Source organism: Macaca thibetana, chromosome 1, assembly GCF_024542745.1.
Source record: "Macaca thibetana thibetana isolate TM-01 chromosome 1, ASM2454274v1, whole genome shotgun sequence".
In the NCBI taxonomy this organism is placed as follows: Eukaryota; Metazoa; Chordata; class Mammalia; order Primates; family Cercopithecidae; genus Macaca; species Macaca thibetana.
Genome location: NC_065578.1, coordinates 128,368,976 through 128,396,860, shown reverse-complemented (window position 1 = coordinate 128,396,860; position 27,885 = coordinate 128,368,976). Strand labels below are relative to the sequence as shown.

General features: G+C 45.1%; 2 protein-coding genes and 1 pseudogene across 10 annotated transcripts in view; 1 reads left to right on the top strand and 2 right to left on the bottom strand.

Annotated features, from left to right (window-relative positions):
* The window catches only part of LAMTOR2 (late endosomal/lysosomal adaptor, MAPK and MTOR activator 2), a 334,290-nt gene that overhangs the window by 229,606 nt on the left and 76,799 nt on the right, over positions 1 to 27,885 (bottom strand). The window lies entirely within an intron of this gene.
* GON4L (gon-4 like) overlaps positions 2,042 to 27,885 on the top strand; it is a 101,393-nt gene continuing 75,549 nt past the window's right edge. For 6 of the 9 annotated variants that reach the window (XM_050752236.1, XM_050752265.1, XM_050752245.1 and 3 more), the window contains exons 1-2: positions 2,057 to 2,112; positions 5,092 to 5,622. In XM_050752236.1, the coding sequence (XP_050608193.1) occupies positions 5,118 to 5,622 (505 nt within the window). In that variant the 5' untranslated portion in view covers positions 2,057 to 2,112; positions 5,092 to 5,117. Of the gene's footprint in view, positions 2,113 to 5,091; positions 5,623 to 15,900; positions 18,526 to 27,885 lie in introns of those variants that run through there. The other 3 variants (XM_050752284.1, XM_050752274.1, XM_050752291.1) reach the window with 3 other exon arrangements.
* On the bottom strand, positions 12,095 to 13,351 carry LOC126951375 (26S proteasome non-ATPase regulatory subunit 7-like; annotated as a pseudogene).

Here is a 27,885-nt window from a genome sequence, read left to right as displayed (position 1 = left end):
TCATATTTCACAGTGGATGGAAACTGTCCTAAACCTCAGAAACTCTGATGAAAGACCTAACCTGGGGATGGTTGCACAAGTCTGAACATTTACTAATTTTTAAAAAACAGTCGGGCACGGTGGCTCACGCCTGTAATCCCAAACCCTTCGGAGGCCGAGGCGGGCAGATCACTTGAGGTCAGGAGTTCGAGACCAGCCTGGCCAGCATGGTGAAATCCCCGTCTCTACTAAAAATACAAAGATTAGCCGGGAGTGGTGGTGCACGCTACTTGGAAGGCTGAGACACGAGGATCGCTTGAGCCCAGGAGGTGGAGGTTGCAGTGAACCGAGATTACGCCACTGCACTCCAGCCTGGGCAACAGAACAAGACTCTGTCTCAAAAAAAAAAAAAAAAAAAAAAAAAAAAAAAAAAGGCTGAGAGCGGTGGCTCAAGCCTGTAATCCCAGCACTTTGGGAGGCCGAGGCGGGCGGATCACGAGGTCAGGAGATCGAGACCATCCTGGCTAACACAGTGAAACCCCGTCTCTACTAAAAAAATACAAAAAACTAGCCGGGCGAGGTGGCAGGCGCCTGTAGTCCCAGCTACTCGGGAGGCTGAGGCAGGAGAATGGCGTTAAACCCGGGAGGCAGAGCTTGCAGTGAGCTGTGATCCGGCCACTGCACTCCAGCCTGGGCGACAGAGGGAGACTCCATCTCAAAAAAAAAATAATAATAATTTAATTGTACACGTAAAACAGATAGATATTGTGGTATGTAAAGCTGTCTTTTTTTTAAACAAACAAACAAACAAAAAAAACTAATGAAAAGTGCCAAAGTTAATCAGTGTTGAATTGTTTTTCATGAGCCTCACTGTGCTTAGGGTTTCGTATAAGAGAGAGGCCAAACCAAAGGATCTGTGTATTCTGTAGGTCAAAGGACAACACACATGAAACTCTGAGCTTCTGGAATCTTCCTTGGTATTTGGGAGAGTTGGTGTGATTCAGGTTAGAGTCAGACTACTGCCAATTATAGCCGTGTTTGGGTAAATTTGAACCTTCATTTTGGCTGTGGATAATTTCATCCTGTTGGATTCTGTTTACAGATAGGATTAGTTCAAATGTATAAATTTTTGTTGGTGGTTTACCTGTAAAATGAGGGGGTTGAAAGTATTTTTCCAGCTTTTGACATTCTGTTTTAATTTTTATTATTATTTTTTTAGTCTCCGTGGATTCCAGACATTCTGTATTTCTAGAAAAGTGGAAATAACATCATTTTAGGAGTCATTCATTCATTCATTAATTCGCTCATTCAAAAAGCGTGTATTGAATTATTGAACATCTGTTACACCCCAGGCAGCCTCCTGGACACTGGGTCAATGCATTATTAGCTAGAATTAGGAGACTTAATACCTGATTCTCCTTGATAGCTGTCTGTGTACCATTGTGAAATCACCTACTCAGCTGAGCCAGAACTTTGTCCTGTGCAAACTGGAATATGATATAATAATCTAATAGTTTATTGTGGAGACCACGTCACCTAAGAAAATGTGAGAGCATTTTGTAAAATGTAGAATATTGTACATATATGAATAATTACTGTAGCCTGAGTCCAAGACTGCCTTAGCAACCTCCACCTCCCGGGTTCAAGCGATTCTCCTGCCTCAGCCTCCGGAGTAGCTGCGATTACAGGCGTGCGCCACCACGCCCAGCTAATTTTGTATATTTAGTAGAGACGAGGGTTCATCATGTTAGCCAGGTTGATCTCGAACTCCTGACCTCAGGTAATCCGCCCTCCTCCGTCTCCCAAAGTGCTGGGATTACCGGCGTGAGCCATGGCGCCCGGCCCCTAAATTAGCTGTTAATCTAAACCACTGAACCTTAACCTCATTTTTGAGTAGGCTAACTCCATGGGCAGAGAAAGTCAAGTAGTGCCTTTAAATTTTTTTGCCAATAACTGACGCACTAGCGCTGTGGGTTCACTCTGCCCTCAAATGGGATGGCGCATAGTGTTAGGCGCATGCTCCTTGATGCCCTGCGGCGCGGCGCTCCTAGGCTCGGGGACGCGCACGCAATTCGCTGTCGTTGGCTGACTTCCGGTGGTGCCAAAGCCGTTTCCGCGGAATCAGGCCGGCAGGTGAGGGTACAGGTTTATGTGTGGTGGGGTGGGAAGAGGCAGGTGGGAGCTGGGACACCTGGGCGAACGATGTCCAGGACGAGAGGGTCCCGTCTGAGGGTGGGCGCGGGGTGCGTAGCGGAAGTTAAGGGCGTGAAGGTCTCTAGTTGGGAATGGGGATTGGGGCCAGCCCTGGGCACCGAGGTGGAAGCGCGGTTGGGACCCCTTTTGAAAATGTTTTCCTAGGAGAGGGCCGTGCCGGGGCTGCCTCCACATTGGCATTCATTCACCCTGCTGGTCCGACTTGGGTTCCCAAAAAAGCGGACTCTGTCGAGCTACTGTTGTGTTTGAAGTGCCTGGAGCTGAAGTAGCTGTCTTTTTTCCTTTTTTTTCTTTCTTTCTTTTTCTTTTGTTTTCCTATTTTGATCTCAGTAATTATCTGTGAAATAAAAGAGTTGCCCTGGCTACTCCCATTCTATTTCTCATCCAGTCACCACCATCTCTCACAGGAATCTAACGAAATCTTCATGTTTTATTAAGCTTTAATTACTAAGGACATCAGTTGATTGAGAGGATGGAGAATCTCCCCTAATGTCTTGGAGAAACAGAAGGGAGGTTTAAAACTAACTATAGGTCGGGCGCGGTGGCTCATGCCTATAATTCTAGCACTTTGGGAGGCTGAGGTGGGAGGATCGCTTGAGGCCAGGAGTTTGAGACCAGTCTGGGTAATAAATTGAGACCCCGTCTCTACAAAAAAAAAAAAAAAAAAACAAAAAATAAAAAACATCGCTGAGGGTTGTGGCAAGTGCCTGTAGTCCCGGCTACTTGGGAGGCTGAGGCCAGAGGGTCATTGGAGCCCAGGAGTCTGAGGCTGCAGTGACTAGGATCTTGCCACTGCACTCCAATCTGGGCAACAGAGCCAGACCTTGTCTCTGGAGAGAAAGAGAGAAAGAAAAGAAAGAAAGAGAAATCTAACCTTAGACTCTTAGAGTTACAAAGAACTTTTGTTTTTCCAGCTTTCATCTAGTACTCTGATAAGTGGACATTCAGGCTTTGCTTGAACATTGCCAGTGATCTGACACAAGGCGGCTTATTCTATTGTTGGATCTATTTATGACAGTAAAGTTTTCCTGGGTAATAAGATGTCTTTTTTTTTTTTTTTTTTTTTTTTTTTTGGAGACAGAGTCTTGCTCTGTTGCCCAGAGTGGAGTGCAGTGGCATGATCTTGGTTCACTGCAACCTCCACCTCCTGGGTTCAAGTGATTCTCCTGCTTCAGCCTCCCGAGAAGCTGGGACTACAGGTGCCCACCACCACGCCTGGCTAATTTTTGTATTTTTTAGTAGAGACAAGGTTTCACCATATTGACCAGGCTGGTCTCAAACTCCTGACCTTGTGATCCGCCCGCCTTGGCCTTCCAAAGTGTTGGGATCACAGGTGTGAGCCACTGCGCCCAGCCACCATCAGTTTTTATATAATGCTTAACACTTGGCCCAAATGCTGCACAGAATAAGTTGTTTAACCTCTGTTTCATTTATTATTCAGGGAGCTTTCACTGAGTATCTACAATATTCAGTGACATGTGGAGTATCTACAATACCCAAATACTGAACTGGTGCAGTGGCTTGGATGGAACCGTAATCCCAATGACTTGGGAGGCTGAGGTGGGAGCGTTGCTTGAGCCCAGGAGGTCGAGGCTGCCGCGAACTATGTTCATGCCATTGCAATGCAGCCTGGGTGACAGAGCAATACCTTGTTCCAAAAAAAACCCAGATACTGCTGGATGTTAGGGATATGAGTTGAAATAATCCTGTTTCTCAAAAAGCTCATAGTTTTGGAGGAAGCAGACGAGAAACAGAAAGACGAGAAACCATTACAAAACTGATAAGTATTGTAAAAGAGGTTTGCAAACAGGTACTAAAAGAACATAGAGGATACCCTCTGGTTTAGGTCAGTAGTGCCCTTAAAATGTGATAACTAGAATTGAAGCAAAAAGCCAAGAAGTAACATAGCACAGAGGATAGTAGGACTCTCATCTTCCTTGTTTCAACACAAAATTTGTTAATATAGCCTAACCTTTTCTTTTCTTTTTTTTTTTTTTTTGAGATGGAGTTTTACTCTTGTCGCCCAGGCTGGAGTACAATGATGAGCGATTTTGGCTCATGGCAGCCTCCACGTCCAGGTTCAAGTGATTGTCCTGCCTCAGCCTCTGGAGTAGTTGAGATCACAGGCGTGCACCACCATGCCTAGCTAATTTTGTATTTTTAGTAGAGACAAGGTTTCTCCATGTTGGTCAGGCTGGTCTCGAACTCATGACCTCAGATGATCTGCCCACCTCGGTCTCCCAAAGTGCTGGGATTACAGACGTGAGCCAACACCCAGCCAACATAGCCTAACCTTTTAAACAGTCACACTTTGCTTTTGATTTGTTTCCGTTAATGGAAATACCTGTTTATTAAAACAGCAATAGCAAACATGTATTGATCATTTACCATCTAATGAAGTGGATGCTACTATATTCCATTTTATAGCTGAAAAAACTGAGATTCAGGATGAGTAACTCACACAAAGTCATAAAGCTGGAGAGAAGGTGACTCGGGAAACATCCAGACAGTCTGACTCCATAGTTTATTCTCAGCATCATGCTAGTCTACCACCCTGATGGTAATAATAACAATGTTTATTAATCTCTTACCCTTTAATTCTTGTAACAATTCTATGAAGTAAGAGCAATTATTTTTTACTGTTGAGGATACTGAAGACTTGCAAAGTTAAATCACTTGGCCAAGGTAACAGTAGTCCATCAGTAGTAATCAGTAGAGTTGAGATTTGAACTCAGTCACTTAACCGCTGTCTCTCAGCTTCCACCTAAAGGGAAATTGTGCGTTTGGTGTGAAGTATTGTGTTCGTGATTGAACATGAATAAATGAAAAGATAATTGAGTAAATGTTACTACGATTAATTAATATGAAGGCAGTAAGAATTTGTTTTTATTCTTTCAGAATGGAACAAAAGTGGGACTTTTAAAATGTTGCCCTGTAAGAAGAGAAGAACTACAGTGACAGAGTCCCTGCAGCATAAAGGCAATCAGGAGGAAAACAACGTAGACCTAGAATCAGCTGTTAAACCAGAATCTGACCAGGTTAAGGACTTGAGGTCAGTGTCACTGTCCTGGGATCCAAGTCATGGCAGAGTAGCTGGCTTCGAAGTACAATCTGTGCAGGATGCGGGAAATCAGCTTGGTATGGAGGATACATCTCTGAGCTCTGGGATGCTCACCCAGGACACAAATGTACCAATTCTAGAAAGTGTTGATGTTGCCATCTCTCAGGGAATCACCCTACCTTCCTTGGAGTCTTTTCACCCCCTTAATATACACATTGGTAAAGGAAAACTCCAGGCTACTGGCTCAAAAAGAGGGAAAAAAATTACACTGAGGCCTGGGCCAGTTACCCAAGAAGACAGACGTGATCATCCTATCCTAAAGGAGCCTTTTTCAGAAGAGCCTAGTGAAGAAGTCAAGGAAGAAGGAGGTAAGGTATAAAAGGTCTCTAGGTTACATTCTTGTCAATACCTCTTTGCCATTGCTATTTCTGGGTGCCTTTACAGAGTAGTATTTCTGAAAGGGGATATTGATTTGGTACGGAATTAGAACTGTTGTGTTTCTAAGGGTCAGCAGTTAACTAGTTTTTTTCATGAGACAGAATCTTGCTCTGTCACCGGGCTAGAGTGCAATGGTGGGATCTCGACTCACTGCAGCCTCCACCTCCTGGGTTCAAGCGATTCTCCTGCCTCAGCCTCCCAAGTATCTGGGATTACAGGCATCTGCCACCACTTCTGGCTAATTTTGTATTTTTAGTAGAGACGGGGTTTCACCACGTTGGTCAGGCTGGTCTCGGAACTCCTGACCTCAGGTGATCCATTCGCCTTGGCCTCCCAGAGTGCTGGGATTATAGGTGTGAGCCACTGTGCCTGGCCAGCAGTGAACTTTAGGAATGAATATAGACTTTCCTTTCCCCTCCCATTCCCTATATCCACTTCTGTATCCCTTTCATTCCATTCTCTCATCCTTTATTTGTTATGTCTGGAGATGTGTATGGTCTTTTGTGATTGGGCAGCAGCTTAAAGGGGGAGACTACTGCCTGGGACACTGGGAAAGGCTCTACTGAGATGAATGACCCTTCCAATTTGAAGGATGAATTGCGGTTTGACAGAAAATGGTATGGGCACATAGGCCGAGAACAGTACACAAAGATACACTGGCAGAAGAGGATGGTGACATGGTTGCTTGGAAGAGGTGGTGGGAGATGACTTCTTTTTTTGTTTGTTTTTTTTTTTTGAGACGGAGTCTCTCTCTGTCGCCCAGGCTGGAGTGCAGTGGTGTCATCTTGGCTCACTGCAACCTCCGCCTCCCGTGTTCAAGTGATTCCCTTGCTTCAGCCTCACGCATAGCTGGGATTACAGGTGCCCGCCACCATGTCCGGCTAATTTTTGTATTTTTATTAGAGACAGGGTTTCCCCATGTTGGCCAGGCTGGTCTCAAACTCCTGACCTCAGGTGATCCACCTACCTTGGCCTCACAAAGTGCTGGGATTATAGGCGTGAGCCACCGCGCCCTACTAAGATGACTTTAGAGTAGTAGATTGTGCTAAGATTGTGAAGGGTTTTGTTTTTCATACCAAGGCAGTTGAGCTTTTCCTGTAGGTAGGTGATAGTCATTTAAACGGCTAAGCAGAACACATTTATGCTTTAGAAAAGATACCAACTTCTCTTATTCATTTTTTTTTTTTTTTTTGAGACAGATTCTCACTCTGTCACCCAGGCTGGAGTACAGTGGTATGATCTTGGTTCACTGCAACCTCCACCTCCCCTATTCAAGTGATTCTCTTGCCTCAGCCTCCTGAGTAGCTAGTATTACAGGCGCCCGCCACCATGCTCAGCTAATTTTTGTATTTTTAGTGGAAATGGGGTTTCACCGGGTTAGCCAGCCTAGTCTTGAGCTCCGAACCTCAGGTGATCCACCTGCCTTAGCCTCCCAAAGTGCTGGGATTACAGGCATGAGCCACCACACCTGGCCGAGATTGTGAAGGGTTTCGTTTTTCATATTAAGGCATTTGAGCTTTTCCTGTAGGTAGGTAGGTGATTTTTTTCTTTTTTTTGAGCTCTGTTGCCAGGCTGGAGTGCAGTGGCACTATCTCGTCTCACTGCAACGTCTGCCTCCTGGGTTCAAGCAATTTTTCTACCTCAGCCTCCCAAGTAGCTGGGACTACAGGCGCATGCTGCCATGCTCAGCTATTTTTTTTTTTTTTTGTATTTTAGTTGAGACAGGGTTTCACCATGCTGGCCACTCTGGTCTCGAACTCCTGACCTCGTGATCTGCCGACCTCAGCCTCTCAAAGTGCTAGGATTACAGGCGTGAGCCACTGCACCTGGCCTATTCATTCATTTTGACTGTTAAGATGTTTTCCTTTTTGCCGAATTTTAAGTCCACTTGAGTCTCGCTCTGTGGCCCAGGCTGGAGTGCAGTGGTGCCATCTCAGCCACTGCAAGCTCCGCCTCCCGGGTTCACGCTGTTCTCCTGCCTCAGCCTCCTGAGTAGCTGGGACTACAGGCACCCGCCACTATGCCCGGCTAATTTTTTGTACTTTTAGTAGAGACGGGGTTTCACTGCGTTAGCCAGGATGGTCTCGATCTCCTGACCTTGTGATCCGCCCACCTTGGCCTCCCAAAGTGCTGAGATTACAGGCGTGAGCCACTGTGCCTGGCCTTAAGTCCACTTGTTCTTATTTTGTCCTACTGGTACCTTTTCAGCATGTGGTGTTTTATTGTGTCTTGTTTGTGTTTATATTGAAGAATTTTATGTTTCTGACCCTGCTGTGTTTGAAAACTGATGGAGTGCCCAAGATGAGGGAGTTTAGCATTAATCTTGATGGTGTACTGTGTTGGTCATGCACTCTCTGGCATGAGCTGCCTGAAGCACATTGTCAAAGATGAAAGCTCTTTTGGGGAAAAGTGCTCTCCTGTGAAATCATCCCTTGTCATAGCATATTACTGTATATCTACAACCTCATTCACAGTAGCTTGCATTGTTGTATTGCTTTTGGGACACCTGTGTTTTATCTGGAAATGTAGATAGAAATAGCAGTATTTTTTTTTTGTATGTATTACATATTGTTTCACTGCTAATCCTCTACACAATTTTTTTAGAATAAAAAAGGGTAAATAGCTTGTGCCATTTTGCTAATTACATAGATTTGACTTTTGATCACATAAATAAAAAATAAAACAAGGCAGGACATTGTCCTGCACATAGTTGATGTGGACAAATACTTTTTATTACTTTGAAATTCTTATTTTGATAGTTTTCTACTTAATGAGGCAAGTGTGTAAGTCTCAGTCTTTTTGAGTTCTCATTATTTAGACATAAGGAAAGGAGAAATGAAGGTTTTTCTTTATTCTCCCCATGCCTTTCCTTTTTTTCTCTTTTATTCTTTTTTTTAAAAAGTAAGAGCAGAGTATACTAGATGAGGACAACTTAAGGTGATACTGGAATTTAGGTGTTTTTACTGGAAAAAAGGCATTTCCTTTGTGATGGTTTAAAGAAAATAGTAAGGAGATAAGAATCAGTTCAACTACTTAATTCAGGAAGTCAGGAGAGATATATACAAAGCATAGGAGGGAATCAAGTTTTCTTGCTTTTTTTTTTTTTTTTTTTTTTTTTTTTTTTGAGACAGAGTCTCATTCTGTCACCCAGGCTGAAGTGCAGTGGCCCCATCTTGACTCACTGCAACCTCTGCCTCCTGGGTTCAAGCAATTCTCCTGCCTCAGCCTCCCGAGTAGCTGGGATTACAGGCGTGTATCACCATGTTTGGCTGATTTTTGTATTTTAGTAGAAATGGGGTTTCACCATGTTGGTCAGGCTGGTTTCAAACTTCTTTTTTTTGAGACGGAGTCTCACTCTGTCGCCCAGGCTGGAGTGCAGTGGTGCGATCTCAGCTCATTGCAAGCTCTGCCTCCCGGGTTCATGCCATTCTCCTGCCTCAGCCTCCCGAGTAGCTAGGACTATAGGCGCCCGCCACCACGCTCGGCTAATTTTTTGTATTTTTAGTAAAGATGGGGTTTCACCGTGTTAGTCAGGATGGTCTCGCTCTCCTGACCTCATGATCCGCCTGCCTCGGCTTCCCAAAGTGCTGGGATTACAGGCTTGAGCCACTGCACCCGGCCTCAAAGTTTTTCAAGAGCCATGAAGGATCTCCCTAGACTGGAACATGGGAGGACGTGGGGCTGAGGCTTCTGTAGTCACTGTGCCTTCCATTACGCTGGTGGTAGACTTTTAGTAGGTGCTCAATAAATCATTTTGAGTGACTGAGACCAACTTTGGGGTAAGGATTTTGTTTTTTTTCTGCTGAGACAGAGTGTTACTCTGTTGTTGCCCAGGCTGGAGTGCAATGGTGTGATCTCGGCTCATTCCAGCCTCTGCCTCCCAGGTTCAAGCAATTCTCTTGCTTCAGCCTCCCGAATAGCTGGGATTACAGGTGGCCACCACCACACACAGCTATTTTTGCATTTTTAGTAGAGACAGGGTTTTACCATGTTTGCCAGGCTGGTCTTGAACTCCTGACCTGAGGTGACCTGCCCGCTTCGGCCTCTCAGAGTGCTGGGATTACAGTCATGAGCCACTGCACCCAGCCCAGAAATACTATTAGTAGTAGTATTATACAACTTCCTTGTATGATAAAAGACTCCACAAAAAGTATTCAACATGAATTATGGTAATTCTGTAGTTTTAGTAAGCCATTGCAGTAACCTATAAAACACATTTTGATGTCTAACTTTATCTGTCAGATTTTTTTTTTGTCTGAAAATGACAGATCCTTTGTTCTGAGTTTTGATTTAAAACATATAATCTCTTATCTGTGTGACATTTAAAAGAAGCAGAAGACATAGTTCTAACCTCAGGAAGTTTAGAATCGTAATTGGGAAGACAACCATAAGCACATACTTTTTGGAATTGGAGCTTGAAGGATTCACAGGATTTGATAGATTGTTAGGGAAGAAGTGGAAGTAGAATAGCATATTCTGCAAACATGTAGAAATGCTGTGTTTGTGTGGGAGAGTACTAAGGCTTCAGGTAGAAAGAGTAGATCCAGATTATAGAGAGCCTTGAAGCTTTCGCCTTAAGACCTTAAGATTTAGAATAGGATGCTGGCAGTAAGGGTAGAGAAGAATGGGTATACCATGGATACATTACAAAGAAATAATTAACACTGCTCAGAGATTGACATGTAAGATATCTGGAGTAGGGGATGGTGATGCATGCCTTCATGGGGAAAGTATTTAAGACTTTGAATTTGAGTTCAGATTTGGATATGAGGTATGCAGGTGAACCTCAAAATTGGGGCTTAGCCCAAGGGGGTACTTGGCTTTGTGCAAGGTTCATGAGCAAGCCAATAGAGAAAAAGGAAAGCAAGTTTATTAGAGCAGCAGAGTACAGGAAATGGCTGCCCCATAGACACAGCAATAGCAGCAGCCCTTGTGAATAGATAGCTATTCCTTGACTATATACTAAATAAGGGCAGGTTATTCATCAATATTCTAGAAAAGGGGCAGGGAGTTCCCAGAACCAAGAGATCCTCCCGTTTTAAACCATTTAAGGTAACTTCTAGGGGTTGCCATGGCATTTGCAAACTGTCGTGGCACTGGTGGGACTTTTCTTCTTTGTATGTATGTGTGTATGTATGTTTTTATTTATTTTTTATTTTTTTTGAGACAGAGTCTCACTCTGTTGCCCAGGCTGGAGTGTAGTGGCATGATCTTGGCTCACTACAACCTCTGCCTCCTGGGTTCAAGCGATTCTCCTGCCCCAGCCTTTCGAGTACCTGTAACTACAGGCATGCACCACCATGCTCAGCTAATTTTTTTGTTGTTTTTTTTTGAGACAGAGTCTCACTCTGTTGCCCAGGCTGGAGTGCAGTGGCGCGATCTCGGTTCACTGCAACCTCCGCTTCCTGGGTTCAAGCGATTCTCCTGCCTCAGCCTCCTGAGTAGCTGGGGTTATAGGTACCCACCACCATGCCCAGCTAATTTTTGTGTTCTTAATAGAGACAGGGTTTCACCATGTTGGTCAGGCTGGTCTCGAACTCCTGACCTCGTGATCTGCTCTCTTCAGCCTCCCAAAGTGCTGGGATTACAGGCTTGAGGCACTGCACCTGGCTTTTTTTGTATTTTTAATTGAGATAGGGTTTCGCCATGTTGGCCAGGCTGGTCGTGAACTCCTGACCTCAGGTGATCTGCCTGCCTCAGCCTCCCAAAGTGCTGGGATTACAGGCATGAGCCACCACGCCCGGCCCGTTTTTATTTTTTAAAACCAATCCATTTAATTGTGTCTTTCAAGGTAAACAATATACGGAGCCTGGATCCCAAGCCTGAGAATGCTAGAGCTATGGGTGCAAAACTTGTGGTATTCTCAGAGTTCAGAAGGGTTAGAACTCATGGTGTTACGAGGCAGAGAACATACGGAATTTGTGTATTCCATTTAGCGATTTTGTAAATTACCAGAAACAGACCGAAAGAGTCTTTCAAGATGGGAAAAATTCAACTCCTGGTTTTGTTTTGTTTTGTTTTGTTTCGTTTGAGACATAGTTTTGCTCTTGTTTCCCAGGCTGGAGTGCAATGGCACAATCTCAATGGCCCCTCCTCAGTTCAAGCAATTCTTCTGCCTCAGCCTCCTGAGTAGCTGGGACTACAGCTCAGCTAATTTTGTGTGCCACCATGCTCAGCTAATTTTTGTATGTTTAGTGGAGACGGGGTTTCACCATGTTGGCCAGGCTGGTCTCAAACTCGTGACCTCAAGTCATCCACCCACCTTGGCCTCTCAAAGTACTGGGATTATAGGCGTGAGCCACCATGCCTGGCCCAGGACAGCTTTTTAACAAGCAGTTAAAGTGGAAAAGAACCCCCTAGTAGCACACTGATTTAGTTTACAAATTAAAAAGTCTGTATGTTTTACATTTTCTCCTTTTTCTCTTTATATCACTTTTTTCCTTTATTTTTCTCTTTGTCATCTTTTGTATCCTTTTTTGCTCTCTTCTTTTTCCTATCTTTCTTCTCTACATCCCAGTTGGCAATCTTGTTGATGAGGTTGTGCAGGGTGATCACAGAATGGATCGGCGAGGCCAAGTACACCACCACCATTTGGTTATTGGTCTTCAGTAAAAGGCCTTGACAAGGGCTGGGCGCGGTGGTTCATGCCTGTATTCCCAGCATTTTGGGAGGCCGAAGAGGGTGGATCACCTGAGGTCAGGAGTTCAGGACCAGCCTGACCAACATGGAGAAACCCTGTCTCTACTAAAAATACAAAATTAGCCAGGCATGGTGGCGCATGCCTGTAATCCTCGGGAGGCCGAGGCAGGAGAATCGCTTGAACCTGGGAGGCAGAGGTTGCGGTGAGCCGAGATCACACCATTGCACTCCAGCCTGGGCAAAAAGAGTGAAACTCCGTCTCAAAAAAAAAAAAAAAAAGGCCTTGACAAACTCCAGTAGGCTGATGACTGGCAGCAGCTTGAAGACCTCCTGAAGCTGATAGATGATTTGGTGGTTGGTGGACAGTTTGCCTGTGGCAACTTTTTCCAGGTAGCTTCTGATACCCAGAAGCTTGGAGTTCAGTCCCTTCAAATCCAGGACCTGGTTTGTGATCCACTGGGAAAGAGTGCCCAGTGTAGTGTCTTTGATGTCTTGTAGCAAGTGAAAAGGAACTCCAATTTCCTTAGCTTCCTCTGCTCCAGTTTTACTGGTCACATGCTCAAATGTTTTCAAGGCTGAAGTTCCATCATCATAGATTTCTCCTGAAATATATGCTTCTATAGGCAGCCCTAAGTCCTTTGGCTTCATGTCACTAGTGACCAATACTGAGTTATGACAGTATCTTTTCATGATTTCATTGAAGGCAGTGTCATTCTTGTGTAGTTTAGGGCCTGTGTGGTACCACCCAACTGTTCTTTCTCTGGCATTCATCCTCTTAAACATCCTATATGTGTTTTCCAAATAATCGTGGGCTAAAAAACAATCATGTGTCATCTTCATTAAAAGGGACTGCAGAACTGCTGGATACATCAAGTACTTTCATTTGCCATGACTGCAAAAGCACATGAAGAATGCATTTCTGTTTTCCAACCTTGCTGATTCTGTTGAAATGATCCACCACACTGAGCAGTATACCTGGGGGTGGACCACCACCTTCTGCATCACCAGGTCCAGCCTCATGATACACTCTGGCCACCAGGCCTGGCTCCCTGTGACCCACTGGAGTTTCTTTTAGCATGGAAATGCATTATAATTAGTGTGTAATAAGCAGTGAGAACAACCAAAGGTCACTTTTGTTGCCATCTTGGTTATAACTGGTTTTGGCTGCTTTCTTTGCTGCATCCTGTTTTGATCAGGGTTTTGTTCTTGTTTTCTTCAGCAAGGGTCTCTGGCCAGTGCTTGGAAAACAAGTCCTGCTTCTGTCCTACCTCACTCCCCACATTATGTACTCCCCTTCAGTCTTAACAGGGTTGTGGAAGGGTGGAAGTCCATCTTCTGCAACTGCTTCCTGTTGTTTTTATGGGCATTGGCCCTGCCTAGCACTGGAGGAGTAAAAATCTCTTGATGCCTCATCTAAGGGATCAGAACAAGGATGTGTTGGAAGCCATGTGCTAGCATCATCTTCACATGGAAATTGTTGCAATCTAGAAGACACAAACATTACAAGGAGGCTGTAGGAGGCAGGGCCAAAGACTGGTAGTTATAGGATAGCCACTGGAGGTCCTAAAAAGAGTAGAAACCAGGTGAGACTTGGGAGGGTGTTTTCTTTGTTGTTATTTTTTGGGTTTTTTTGAGACAGGATCTAGCTCTGTCACCAAGGCTGGAGTGCAGTGGTGTGATCGTGGCCCACTGCAGCTTCAACCTCCCAGGCTCAAGTGATCCTCCTGCCTTAGCCTCCTGAGTAGCTGGGAACACAGGTGTGTGCCAGCAACACCCAGCTGATTTTTAAATTTTTTTGTAGAGACAGTCTCACTATGTTGCCCGGGCTGGTCTTGACTCATTCTCCCACTTTAGCCTCCCACAGTACTGGTATTGCAGGCGTGAGCCACTGTGCCTGGCCAGGAGGGTACTTTTTATGGTCAACCAGATATAGTTGGGGTCAGTTCCCTGGTTATATATATGTAACCAGGTGGCTTGCTCTTAGAACTTTTGAGTGTTAACCTCAACCTGTCCAGAGTTGTTAATATATATGCAGCGGGTCTTATTGATAACAGTGCAGACTCCACCTTTTTCAGTCAATAAATAATCCAAGACTAGTCTGTTGTCAGGGTTACATTTGCCAGAGAGTCCAGAGATTCCTGAATTCTTCTTAATGTCTGACTTGTGTTGGTGGCCAGAGATTCTAGGGCCTGAGTTATGTTTCTTAGCGTTGACTTCTGGTATGCAAAGCCCCCCACGCGGGGCCACCACCCCTATTGCTGTCCCAATTCCTGTAAAAATTAATCCTATTGCTCTTTTACTTCTTGTTTTTCTAGGTTTTATGGGGTTATGAATGGATACCCCCTGAAGGGATAATGGTGGCCAAAATACATTCACTGGTGTTTCAAGGTTTTGATAAGCAAAATAGAAAGCTATTCCTAGAAGAATAAATGGTTCCCTACAGGGTTGGAAGTGGGTGTGGGATAGGATTTCTTCCCCTAAAGGTGAACCCAGATGGGTCACAAATTGAATCCTTGCAAGGTATGCCGTGCATTTTTTTATTGCCAAACTGGGTCTATAGAGATACCTTTTCCAGGTTCCAATGCGGGTGATTGGATAGCCCTCATTTTCCACCAGAGGGTGGTACCTCCATCTTTCCAGATTAAGCAGTCGTTTCTCCCTTGCATGTATTGGTCCTGGAGGAGGCACCATGTATAGTCTCCTTGTTTACCAGTGGGATCCCATTTGCCCTCCCATGGCCTTGGGAATTTGGCCACTAGGGTTAGTTCAAAGCATCATGGGGAATTTCTGTCTCTGTGTCATTGCCACAACAATTTGTGCAAACGATAGTATCATTAGTACACTGGAGCTGTAGATACCCAGCGTCCTAGGTCCAGGTAGTAGTAGGGGGGTAGGAGGGTGGTTGGAGAGGAGTCAGGTGAATCTGTTAAGTGTGGGAGAGAGCCATTTTACAAGTAGGGGCCTAGGTACCAGAGGAACACTATGGCCAATTAGGAGGTTTGGGGAGATGGCTGTGAGGTTTGCAGGTTGCACCAGAGGGTGATGCTGTCTATCCTGAGGGTGCTGATGACAGATTCCGCAATCATGCATGCTATTTCCCGATGCTATAATTCTAGAAATGTTTACTATGGAGTTTTGTTCCCATTCCACAGTGAGTTAGATTGATTAGAAGCAGGGAGCAAGAAGAACAGGGACAACTGGGTATCACACTGGGCTATAGGGTGGTCCCTATACTCAATAAGGACAAGTAAGGTGTTTCTCAGGAGGAGGTGGTTGCTACTTATCTGTCTTGTGAAATGGCAACTTTAAATCTTCCAGAGGTTTGCAGGTGTAGGTCATAGTGTCCTAGTCTTATGCCTGTAGGGATTCACAAAAAACAGGTTTGTTTAATCCAGGACAGGTGTACCTAGCTAGTGATTCCCCGAAGTTTAACAGCAATGGGAGTGCTTAACAATACCTAATGGGGAGTGGGGGCCCTTCCATATTGATTATATTGCAATTGATCTTCAAGGGGTACTTCTTTCCAAGTTGGTTTTTTTTTTTTTTTGAGATGGAGTCTTGCTCTGTTGCCCAGTCTGGAGTGCAGTGGCGTTATCTCGGCTCACTGCAACCTCTGCCTCCTGGGTTCAAGCGATTCCCCTGCCTCAGCCTCCCAAGTAGCTGGGAGTACAGGCGTGTGCCACTATGCCGAGCTAATTTTTTTGTATTTTACTAGAGATGGGGTTTCACCTTGTTGGCCAGGATGGTCTTGATCTCTTGACCTCGTGATCCACCCACTTTGGCCTCCCAGAGTGCTAGGATTACGGGTGTGAGCCACCGGCCTGGCCCTTTCCAAGTTTTTAATAGGACTAAGTTTCCTGGTTAAACAGAGCAATCTTTTCCTTTGTGGGAAAGGGCAATACTTTATTTTCATATTCTTAGAGGGCCTTTTGAACCTGGCCTCCTAATTTCCAGAGGGGAGAGGGGAAGGTATAGTGAGGCTTGTCCAACCGCTTGTTTCTTGTCATGGCCTGAATTAGTTTTTCAAGTTTCTTTCTTTTTTCTTTTTTTTTTTTTGAGACGGAGTTTTGCTCTGTTGCCCTGGCTGCTGGAGTGCAATGGAGCCATCTCTGCTCACTGCAAGCTCCGCCTCCTGTGTTCCTGGCTTCACGCCATTCTCCTGCCTCAGCCTCCTGAGTAGCTGGGACTACAGGTACCCGCCACCATGCCCAGCTAATTTTTTTTTTTTTTTTGTATTTTTAGTAGAGACGGGGTTTCACTGTGTTAGCCAGGATGGTCTCGATCTCCTGACCTCGTGATGCACCCGCCTTGGCCTCCAAAAGTTCTGGGATTACAGGCGTGAGCCACCGCACCCAGCCCCCTTTTTTTTTTTTCTGAGACGGAGTCTCATTCTGTTGCCCAGACTGCTGTGCAGTGACGCAGTCTTGGCTCACTGCAACCTCCGCCTCCCGGGTTCAAGCAATTCTCCTGCCTCAGCCTCATCAAAACTAGCTGGAATTACAGGCATGTGCCACCACACCCAGCTAATTTTTGTATTTTTAGTAGAGACAAGGTTTCACCATCTTGGCCAGGCTGGTCTCGAACTCCTAACCTCAAGTGATCCACCCACCTCGGCCTCCCAAAGTGCTGGGATTACAGGCGTAAGCCACTGTGCCTGTCCTATACTACATTTTTCTTAAATAACTAGTCATTCTACTACTCTAGAACAATAATTTACCATATAAGATCCTTTTTTTTCCCTGCCGAGATTTGCAGGATTCTTTCTTATGTAGAATTATTCTCTTTTCTTTATAATTTTCCTTACCAAAAATACCTCTGAACATCCATAACTTTCTTTACCTATCTCTCCCCTACTTACTGGTTCCTTTCTACCTGGTTTCATAAATTACCTTTTCAAGTCCAACCTTTAGATAACTTTTGAATTAGGCACAGTTATTCTTTTTCTCGATAAAAACGCATCTTCTTTGGTGAGTTTTATATCAACCTAGGAAGCAAGAAATCCTGAACTATCAGATATTAGGATTTTATAGATGAGAACCATTCCACAGTTTTTAAAATTTTTTATTTTATTGTAAAATGTTTCCCTATATAATATTCCTTTCTTAATTGGAAATGACCCAGGCATCCAATAAGCATCCAAAATGATTTTAAGATTTTAAATTATACAGAAAGTTCACTTACAAGCATTTATCTCATTACATTTACCTAATTTATTATTATTTATAATTTTTTTTTTTTTGAGACAGAGTCTCACGCTGTCACCCAGGTTGGAGTGCAGTGGCATAATCTTAGTTTACTGTAACCTCCGCCTCCTGGATTCAAGAGCTTGGGCCTCAGCCTTCCAAGTAGCTGGGATGCATGCACCACCATGCCTGGCTAATTTTTGTATTTTTAGTAGAGATGGGGTTTTGCCATGTTGGCCAGGCTGGTCTCAAACTGCTGACCTCAAGTGATCCACCTGCCTTGGCCACCCAAAGTGCTGGCATTACAGGTGAAGGCCACTGTGCCTAGCTAGAACTATATTAGACAAAATTGGTCATTCAAAGTTATTTCCTGGTTAACCATTTTTAAATTCTGAACATTAGGTGAACCCCTAAGTAAGAATCTTAAACACATGGGCATTTTGCCAGTAACTCAGAAGATTCAGCTATTTTCATTGAGCCAACGATCTTAAATTAGTCTTATTTATACAATTCTGAAGACATTTCTATTTCCAGCAATTATTTAATTAATTGATTTTTTGAGACAGGGTTTCTGTTTCCCTGGCTGGAGTGCAGTGGCATGATCACAGCTCACTGCAGCTTCCACCTCTTGGGGTCAAGTGATCTTCCCATCTCAGCCTCCTGAGTAGCTGGGACTATAGGTGTGTGCCACCACACCTGGCTAACTTTTTTGTTTTTAGAGATGGAGTCTCACTATGTTGCCTAGGCTGGTCCTGAACTCCTGGGCTCTAGCAGTCCTCCCACCTTAGCCTCCCAAAATGTTGGGAGGTGTGAGCGGCGGCACCCAGTCTTTATTAATAATTTGAAAACAAGTTTTATTTACCAAAGGACTCATGTGAACTTGAAAAGCATTTGGACTTTATTAAAGATAGCTGGATTTAAATTATTTCTGACAATTTTGAAACCTGTTCACATGGCTAAACTTTGTTTTTTCTAATAGGTAATCCAAGGAAACTGTAGACTAGAATTTGGGTAAGGTAGTTTTCGTAACAGTTTTATTATAAAAACCTCTTTTATGCTTTTTTTTTCCCCTTCAGCTTCAGAGGAGGAGGAGATGATTAAAAAGGGCAGGAAAGAAAAAGAGGGAAAGGAAGCAGAGTGGGGGATGAGGGGTACCTTTCCCTTTGTTTCTTTGGTGGGGGAGAGAGAAAGAGAGAGAGAGCAAGCCAGAATACTCATTGACGGATGAAGGGGCACCTTACCATGACAACTTCAAGATCAGAGATCTTGCACCCAAGACCTTGGGACTGTCCCAGGGTGGGACTCTAACCTACAATCCTAAAGAGACATGACCAGTAGAAGTATGATAAAAGAAGACGGAAGAGGTGGAAAGGGAAAGGAAGCTAGGAAAAACAGGCTCCTGTAGCAGCAAATGTGAATTGGGGAAGAGAGGAGTTGTTGTTCAGGGGATGTCCTTGGAGTCCCTGAGACAGTGGAGAACTCACCCATTAGTGGAGACACCAAAAAAAAGTGTTCAGGCGGCTGCTTTTCTGTATTGCAGGGAGTCATCATCAGGTCAGAGGGTCAGGGCCTCCAGAAAAATGGGCTTGAACAGGGTATCTCATTTGGGACCCTCATTTTGAGCAGAAAGAAAAACAGACAGGAAGAGACCTGTTGCAGAAAAGAAAATTTATTATTTTAGGAGGGACTAGAAGAAGTTGCTGAAGTGGGTGCAATGACAGAGTAAGGAAAAAAATGAAACGGCACCAAATGCTGAAAAACCTGGAGTATCTAGACATTGGCCAGTGAGGGTCCCCATACCAGATGCTGAAAACTGGGGAGCATCTGGGGGTGGCCAACAGTGAGGCCCAAAGACATGAGACCTAACACAGTTGGGGCCACAGAACAATGTGACTCTGACATCCCGGAGTCAGCACAAAGGAATACCTCTCAAAATAACAAAAGCCTGCCTTACATGGAATAGAAAGAACTATCCAAATTGCTGAAACAGAGACTACAAACATGACAACAGGATAAACATAAGTATGCATTTAGGCACTAAGAGCAGAAAAGTAAAATGACAGGTCATTAGAAGCTAAAGAGAAAGGTCCAAGAGAGAAGGTGACAAAGTAAATTACAAAGGACATGGATGCCCAGGTATGCTTCTGTCTGGGGCACCCAGATGATGAGGGATAATGAACTGCCTAACAACCTAGAGATACCATTCCCATTTCCTGATTGATTTGAAAAGGTAAAGGGAGAGAGAAGAGAGTGAAAGAGAAAGTAAATCAGTTAACACCACATTGGCCAGGCGCGGTGGCTCACGCCTGTAATCCCAGCTCTTTGGGAGGCCGAGGTGGGCGGATCACGAGGTCAGATCGAGACCATCCTGGCTAACACGGTGAAACCCCGTCTCTACTAAAAATACAAAAAAATTAGCTGGGCGTGGTGGCGGGCGCCTGTAGTCCCGGCTACTTGAGAAGCTGAGGCAGCAGAATGGCGTGAACCCGGGAGGCGGAGCTTACAGTGAGCCGAGATCGCGCCACTGCACTCCAGCCTGTGCAACAGAACAAGACTCCATCTCAAAAAAAAAAAAAGAACACCACATCAGCCAGGCGTGGTGGTTCACGCCTGTAATCCCAGCACTTTGGGACGCCGAGGTGGGTGGATCACGAGGTCAGGAGCTCAAGACCCACCTGGCCAATGTCTCTACTAAAAATAAAAAAATTAGCCAGGCATGGTGGCAGACACCTGTCATCCCAGCTACTCGGGAGGCTGAAGCAGGAGAATCGCTTGAACCCGGGAGGCGGAGGTTGCAGTGAACTGAGATCGTGCCACAGCACTCCACCCTGGGTGGCAGAGCAAGATGCCATCTCAAAAAAAACCCAAAAAACAAAACACACATTGAGGGGCAACAAAGGGGACACTCACCTTTTCGTGGAGGCCAAATGGTGCCAGTCAGTCTTTGGGTTCAAGCAATTCTTGTGCCTCAGCCTCCTAAGTACCTGGGATTACAGGTGTGCACCACCGTGGCTGGCTAATTTTTTGTATTTTTAGTAGAGCCGGGGTTTTGCTGTGTTGCCCAGACTAGTATTGAACTCCTGAGCTCAGGCAATCCACCTGCCTTGGCCTCCCAAAGTGCTAGGATTACAGGTGTGAGCCACAGTGCTCAACCCAATCAGTTTTAATTTAGGGTCTGGCTAGAGGGCTCCCTCAGTTCCCTTTGGCTTATTATTGATCCCTTCATAGTCACCAAGGAATGATGCAGGTGAACCCCAAATTGGGGCTCAGCCCAGGAGGGTTCTTGGCTTTGCAATGGAAGGAATCATGACTGAACCAACAGAGTGAATTAAAAGTAAGTTTATTAGAGAAACAGAGGAAGGGAAATGGCTGCTCCATAAGAAAGAGAAGTAGCAGCAGCAGCAGCCCTGTGGATTGCTGGCTAGCTGTATATATACAAAGACAACAAGGAAAAAATATGTAACGGTGCCAAATGTCAAAATACCCAGAGTATCCAGGCATCAGCCCATGAGAGTCCCCATACCAAATACCGAAAATCCCAGAGCATCTAGGGGGTGGCCAACAGTGACCCCCCCAAAGGCATGAGATCTATATGGCCATATATATTTGGGTATACTTTGATTATATGCTAAATAAGGGGCGGATTGTTAATGGATTTTCTGGAAAAGGGGTGAGGAGTTCCCAGAACTGAGAGTCCCTCCCCTTTTAAACCATATAAGGTAACATCTGGGGGTTGCCATGGCATTTGTAAACTGTCATGGTGCTGGTGGGAGGTTCTTTTAGCATGCAGATGTGAGGAGGGCAACAGGAGGTGGCTTTCATCACCATCTTGCTTTTAGCTGGTTCTGGCCAGTTTTTTGATCAGCTCCTGTTTTGTTCAGCGGGGTCTTTTGAACAATGCTTGGAAAACAAGTCCTGCTCATCTCCTACCTCAAATGGAATGTGAGGTGACAATAGGGCCAGCAAGCAAAAATAGAAATCTGAGATTGAAATTTAGTAAGAGGCAAGGACTAGAAATGTTCACAGTGTTAGTCATGGTTCTTCTCCATGGAAACAGACATGGAGGGGGAAGAACAGTGGATTAAAGAAAACCTTGCATTGAGGGGAAGATAACAGAGAAGGAACAACTGGAGAAGTAGTAGTAAAAGTGAAAAGAGGAAGGAGAACTTTAAGAACAAGGTACTTTAAAATTTAGTAGCAAAGGAGGGATAAGGATAATACCTGAGAAAAAGGTTACATTTGAAGATTGATGATCTTGGAGAATAGATTCAGGAGTTTGTTGAGGAAAGGACATTATATGAAGGATTTAAAGAGGAAGGAATGGGGCTGGGAACAGTGGCTCACACCTGTAATCCCAACACTTTGGAAGGCCAAGGTGTGGGGATCTTGTGGCCAGGAGTTCAAGAACAGCCTGGGCAACATAGCTAGGTTCTATCTCTACAGAAAACTTTTTTTTTTTTTTTCTTTTTGAGACGGAGTCTCTCTCTGTTGCCCAGGCTGGAGTGCAGTGGCGCAGTCTCAGCTCACTGCAAGCTCTACCGCCCGGGTTCAAGTGATTGTCCTGCCTCAGCCTCCCGAGTAGCTGGGACTACAGGCGCCCGCCACCACGCCCGACTAATTTTTTGTATTTTTAGTGGAGAAGGGGTTTTACCGTGTTAGCCAGGATGGTCTCCATCTCCTGACCTCGTGATCTGCCCACCTTGGCCTCCCAAAGTGCTGGGATTACAGGTGTGAGCCACTGCCCCGGCCCAGAAAACTTTTAAAAATTAGCCAAGTGTGGTGGTGCATACCTGTAGTCCCAGCTACTCAGGAGGTTGAAACAGGGACAGTTTGAGCCCAGGAGTTCAAGGTTTCAGTGAGATCTCATTGCATCACTGCACTCCAGCCTGGGTGACAGAGCAAGACCTTGTCTGTACAAAAAAGGAAAAAAGAGGAGGAATGAAACACCAGAGATTTCTTTCCTCCCTCTCGCCCATCCCTGTCCTCCCCTCCTCCCCCCCCTCCTCCCCTCCTCCCTTCCTCCCTTCCTCTCTTTCTCCCTTCCTCCCCTCCTCCCCTCCTCCCCTCCCCCCTCCTCCCCTCCTCCCCCTCCTCCCCTCCTCCCCTCCCCGTCCCCTCCCCTCCACTTCCTTCCCTTTTTTTTTTTTTTTTTTTTTTTTGAGACGGAGTCTCGCGCTGTCGCCCAGGCTGGAGTGCAGTGGCACTATCTCGGCTCACTGCGAGCTCCGCCTCCCGGGTTCACGCCATTCTCCTGCCTCAGCCTCCCGAGTAGCTGTGACTACAGGTGCCCGCCACCTCGCCCGGCTAGTTTTTTTGTATTTTTTAGTAGAGACGGGGTTTCACCGTGTTAGCCGGGATGGTCTCGATCTCCTGACCTCATGATCCACCCGTCTCGGCCTCCCAAAGTGCTGGGATTACAGGCTTGAGCCACCGCGCCTGGCCTTTTTTTTTTTTTTTTTGAGACGGAGTCTTGCTCTGTCGCCCAGGCTGGAGTGCAGTGGCCGGATTTTGGCTCACTGCAAACTCTGCCTCCCGAGTTCACACCATTCTCCTGTCTCAGCCTGCCGAGTAGCTGGGACTATAGGCGCCCACCACCATACCCGGCTAATTTTTTGTATTTTTAGTAGAGATGGGGTTTCCCTATAGCCAGGATGGTCTTGATCTCCTGACCTCGTGATCTGCCCGCCTCAGCCTCCCAAAGTGTTGGGATTACAGGCGTGAGCCACCGTACCCAGCCTTCGTTCCTTTTTTTGCGGTGGGGGAATGGGCGATGATAAATAGCTAGAGAAGGCAGCAAGATTATTGAATATTTTTTCAAGATAAGTTGTCAGAAGGAACTGGAGGAAATTATAATATTAAAATGCTAGAGAAGGAATGGATAAATAACTATGGGTTCATAGTCACTCAGTTATTGATAAGTGTAATTAAGAGATATTTAAAATCAGTTTACAGATACCCAGATTTAGATAAACATTTATGGTTTAGTATTATCTGTTATATCACTCCCCTTCATTCATCTGGAGAATCGAAAATTGATTCTACTACTTTGCACTTTGATTAGTTGTATATACAAGTAATAGCAATAAAAGTACACTGTGAGAGTCTCTCCAGAATTTTTCTTTAACTTTTTTACTTTTTGTAACACAAAACAGGAAGAAAGAAAGATTGACAATTCATATATATCTACTTTGGAAAATATTGAAAACTTTAAAGGTGAAAATAAAAATCACCCATAACCTTGCTGTTTAGTACATGTTCTTTTTGTTGTTTTACTTTATTTTATTTTATTTTATTTTATTTTTTTATTTTTATTTTTTTTTGAGACGGAGTCTCGCGCTGTCACCCAGGCTGGAGTGCAGTGGCCGGATCTCAGCTCACTGCAAGCTCCGCCTCCCGGGTTCACGCCATTCTCCTGCCTCAGCCTCCCGAGTAGCGGGGACTACAGGCGTCCGCCACCTCGGCCGGCTAGTTTTTTGTACTTTTTAGTAGAGACGGGGTTTCACCGTGTTAGCCAGGATGGTCTTGATCTCCTGACCTCGTGATCCGCCCGTCTCGGCCTCCCAAAGTGCTGGGATTACAGGCTTGAGCCACCGCGCCCGGCCTGTTTTACTTTATTTTAAATAACATTTTAGTTTTGTGATTATGAATGCAGCAGCATCATATACACTGTAGAAAAAAATGAAAATACTGCATAGAAAAGATAGTTGGATTATTTTGAAGTATTGACATTTTGTTAACAATCGATACCTTTTTTTGTTGTTGTTTGTTTGTTTTTGAGACGGAGTCTTGCTGTGTCACCCAGGCTGGAGTGCAGTGGCGTGATCTCAGTTCACTGCAACCTCTGCTTCCTGGGTTCAAGCGTTTCTCCTGCCTCAGCCTCCTGAGTAGCTGAGATTACAGGCTCCTGCCACCACACCTGGCTAATTTTTGTATTTTCAGTAGAGACGGGGTTTCCCCATGTTGGTCAGGCTGGTCTCGAACTCCTGACCTTGTGATCCACCTGCGTAGGCCTCCGAAAGTGCTGGGATTATGGTGTGAGCCACTGCGCCTGGCGATACATTGTTAAATCATGTTTCTTTTTTCTTTTTTTGAGAAGGAGTCTCACTCTGTTGCTCAGGTTGGAGCGTAGTGGCATGATCTTAGCTCACTGCAACCTTCACCTCCTCAGCTCAGGTGATTCTCTTGCCTCAGCCTCCCAAGTAGCTGGGATTACAGGCACGTGCCACTGCGCCTGGCTAATTTTTGTATTTTTAGGAGAGACAGGGTTTTGCCGTGTTGGCCAGGCTCGTCTTGAACTCCTGATCTCAAGTGATCCACCCACCTCGGCCTTCCAAAGTGTTAGGATTACAGGCTGGAGTGCAGTGGCACGATGTCGGCTCACTGCAAGCTCTGCCTTCTGGGTTTGCATTGCCCAGCCTAAATCATGTTTCTTGACTGCAGGTGTTAGTGTTTAAACTTTTTTTTTTTTTTTTTTTTTTTTTTTTGAAGAGATGAAGTCTCACTCTGTCATCCGGGCTATAGTCTAGTGGTACAATCATAGCTCACTGCAGCTTCTAACTCCTGGGCTGAAATGATCCTACCAAGTCACTGGGACTATAGGCAGGAGCCACACCATCCAGCTAAAAAAAATGGGACTGCAAACCTGCACGACCACACCCAGCTGCTGCTGCTTTTTTTTTTTTTTTTTTTTTTGACTTTTTGCAGACACAAGGTCTCTATAAGTTGCCCAGCATGGAAATGTTTTTTGTTTGTTTGTTTAACCAGTGAGGTCTCATAATTCACTGCAACCTAGAATTCCTGGCCTTAAGTGATCCTGCTGCCTCAGCCTCCTAAAGTGCTGGGATTACAGGTGTGAGCCACTGGGCTTAGCTAGAAATGACTTTTTATTTATTTATTTATTTTTAGAGAGACAGAGTCTTACTGTGTAGCCTAGGCTAGAGTGCAGTAGTACAATAATGGCTCACTACAACCTCTAACTCTTGACTTCCAGTAATCCTCCTGCCTTGGCCTCCCAAAACACTGGAATTACAGGCATGAAGCCACAAATGACTTTTTTTTTTAGACAGGTTCCCACTGTGTTACCTAGGCTGGAGTACAGCGGTGTTACCTAGGCTGGAGTACAGCAGTGTGATCGCGGCTTACTGTTACTTTGACCTCCCAGGCTCAAGTGACTCTCCCACCTCAGCCTCCCAAGTAGCCAGGACTACAGGTGCGCACTACCATGCCTGGCTGATTTTTGTATTTTTTGTCAAGACAACGTTTCACCACATTAGCCAGGCTGGTGTCAAACTCCTGAGCTCAAGTGACCTGTGCACCTCAGCCTCCCAAAGTGCTGGGATTACAGCTGTGAGCCACCATGCCCAGCCCACAAATGACTTTTTAAACAAGCATACCAGAACTTTAAAATCTAAGCAAGTATTGCCCCTCAAAACACAGAGGTTCACTTTGGTAGGCAGAGCCTCCTCTACTGACGTTTTTACTACTTAAAAAATATTTGGGGTCAGGAATGGTGGCTCACACCTATTCCTGTACATTGGGAGGCTGAGGTGGGAGGATTGCTTAAGGGCAGGAGTACAATACCAGACTTGGCAACATAGTGAGACCCCATCTCTACAAAAATAAAATAAAATTAGCTGGGCATGGTGGCAGGAACCTGTAGTCTCAGCTACTTGGGAGGCTGAGGCGGAAGGATCACTTGAGCCCAGGAGGTTGAGGCCAGAGTGAGCTGAGATCACACAACTGCACTCCAGCCTAGGGGACAGAGCAAGACCCTGTCTCAGCAACAACAAAGAATTGGAACTACTTGACCAAGCACGGTGGCTCGTGCTTGTAATCCCAGCACTTTGGGAGGCGGAGGTGGGCAGATCACCTGAGGTCAGGAGTTCAAGACCAGCCTGACCAATATAGAGAAACCCCATCTCTACTAAAAATACAAAATTAGCTGGGTGTGCTGGTACATCCCTGTCATCCCAGCTACTCAGGAGGCTGAGCCAGAAGAATCTCTTGAATCCAGGAGGCGGAGGTTGCGGTGAGCCAAGATCATGCCATTACACTCCAGCTTGGGCAACAAGAGTGGAACTCTGTCTCAAGAAAAAAAAAAAAACCCAGGAAAAATAATTGGAACTACTTTTTAAACTGTCCCTGCAGGACTGGGTGCGTTGGCTCATGCCTGTAATCCCAACACTTTGGGAGGTGTAGCGGGGCAGATTACTTGAGGTCAGGAGTTTGAGACCAGCCTGGCTAACATGGTGAAACCCTGTCTCTACTAAAAATACAAAAATTAGCCAGGCGTGGTGACATATGCCTATAATTCCAGCTACTTGGGAGGCTGAGGCAGGAGAATTGCTTGAGCCCGGGAGGTGGAGGTTGCAGTGACCCAAGATTGTGCCACTGTACTTCAGCCTGACCCACAGCGAGACTCTGTCTGGAAAAAAAAAATCTGTCCCTGCAAACACATTATCAGCTGCACCACAAAATCATTTTTCATACTCTACATAGAGGAAATGTTCCTTTTTTCTACAACTTTTTTTTCTCTCTGACTCCACAATGCTTTTCAACTTAATTCCCCTTCCCTGAGCCCTTTAGGACCCCACCTTCCTTTATAGATATGCTGGACGCTAAAAGACCTCAGAAAGAGAAGCTGAGCAGGGTGAGAGAAATAGAGAAAGCAAAACCTTATTCAGAGCATATCTGTAACTTATTTACTGCCAATCTAAGAACTCTGTGTTGATAACATCAAAAATTATTTTTTTTTAATTTATATTTATTTGTTTATTTTTTGGAGACAGTGCCTCACTCTGTTGCCCAGGCTGGAATGCAGTGGTGCGACCTCTGCTCACTGCAACCTCTGCCTCCCAGGTTCAGGTGATTCTTGTGCCTCCTGAATAGCTGGGATTACAGGCACCGGCCACCACGCCTGGCTAATTTTTTGTATTTTAGTAGAGACGAGGTTTCACCATGTTACCCAGCATGGTCTCTAATTCCTGAGCTCAGGCGATTAGCCCACCTTAGCCTCCCAAAGTGCTGGGATTACAGGTGTGAACCACCACGGCTGGCCGATCATCACATCAAAATTAGCTGAGAACAGTACAGATCAACTAATTATAAGCTAAAATCATGCTACTCACTTTTAGGAGGCAAAGAAAGAAGAAGCATAAGTGGAAATTAGGGTATGTAAGTCAAATTTAGAAGAACGAGTAAAATTCTATTAGAATAAACACCATTAAAACGGAAGATTAGCTGGATGGTGTGATGGAAGTAAGCTATAACAATGCCACTGCACTCCAGGCTAGGCGACAGAGTGAGACCCAAGTATAAAGACTGGCTATGTGTTTTGAAAGAAAATGTTCAACTAAGTAGTGCACAAACTAG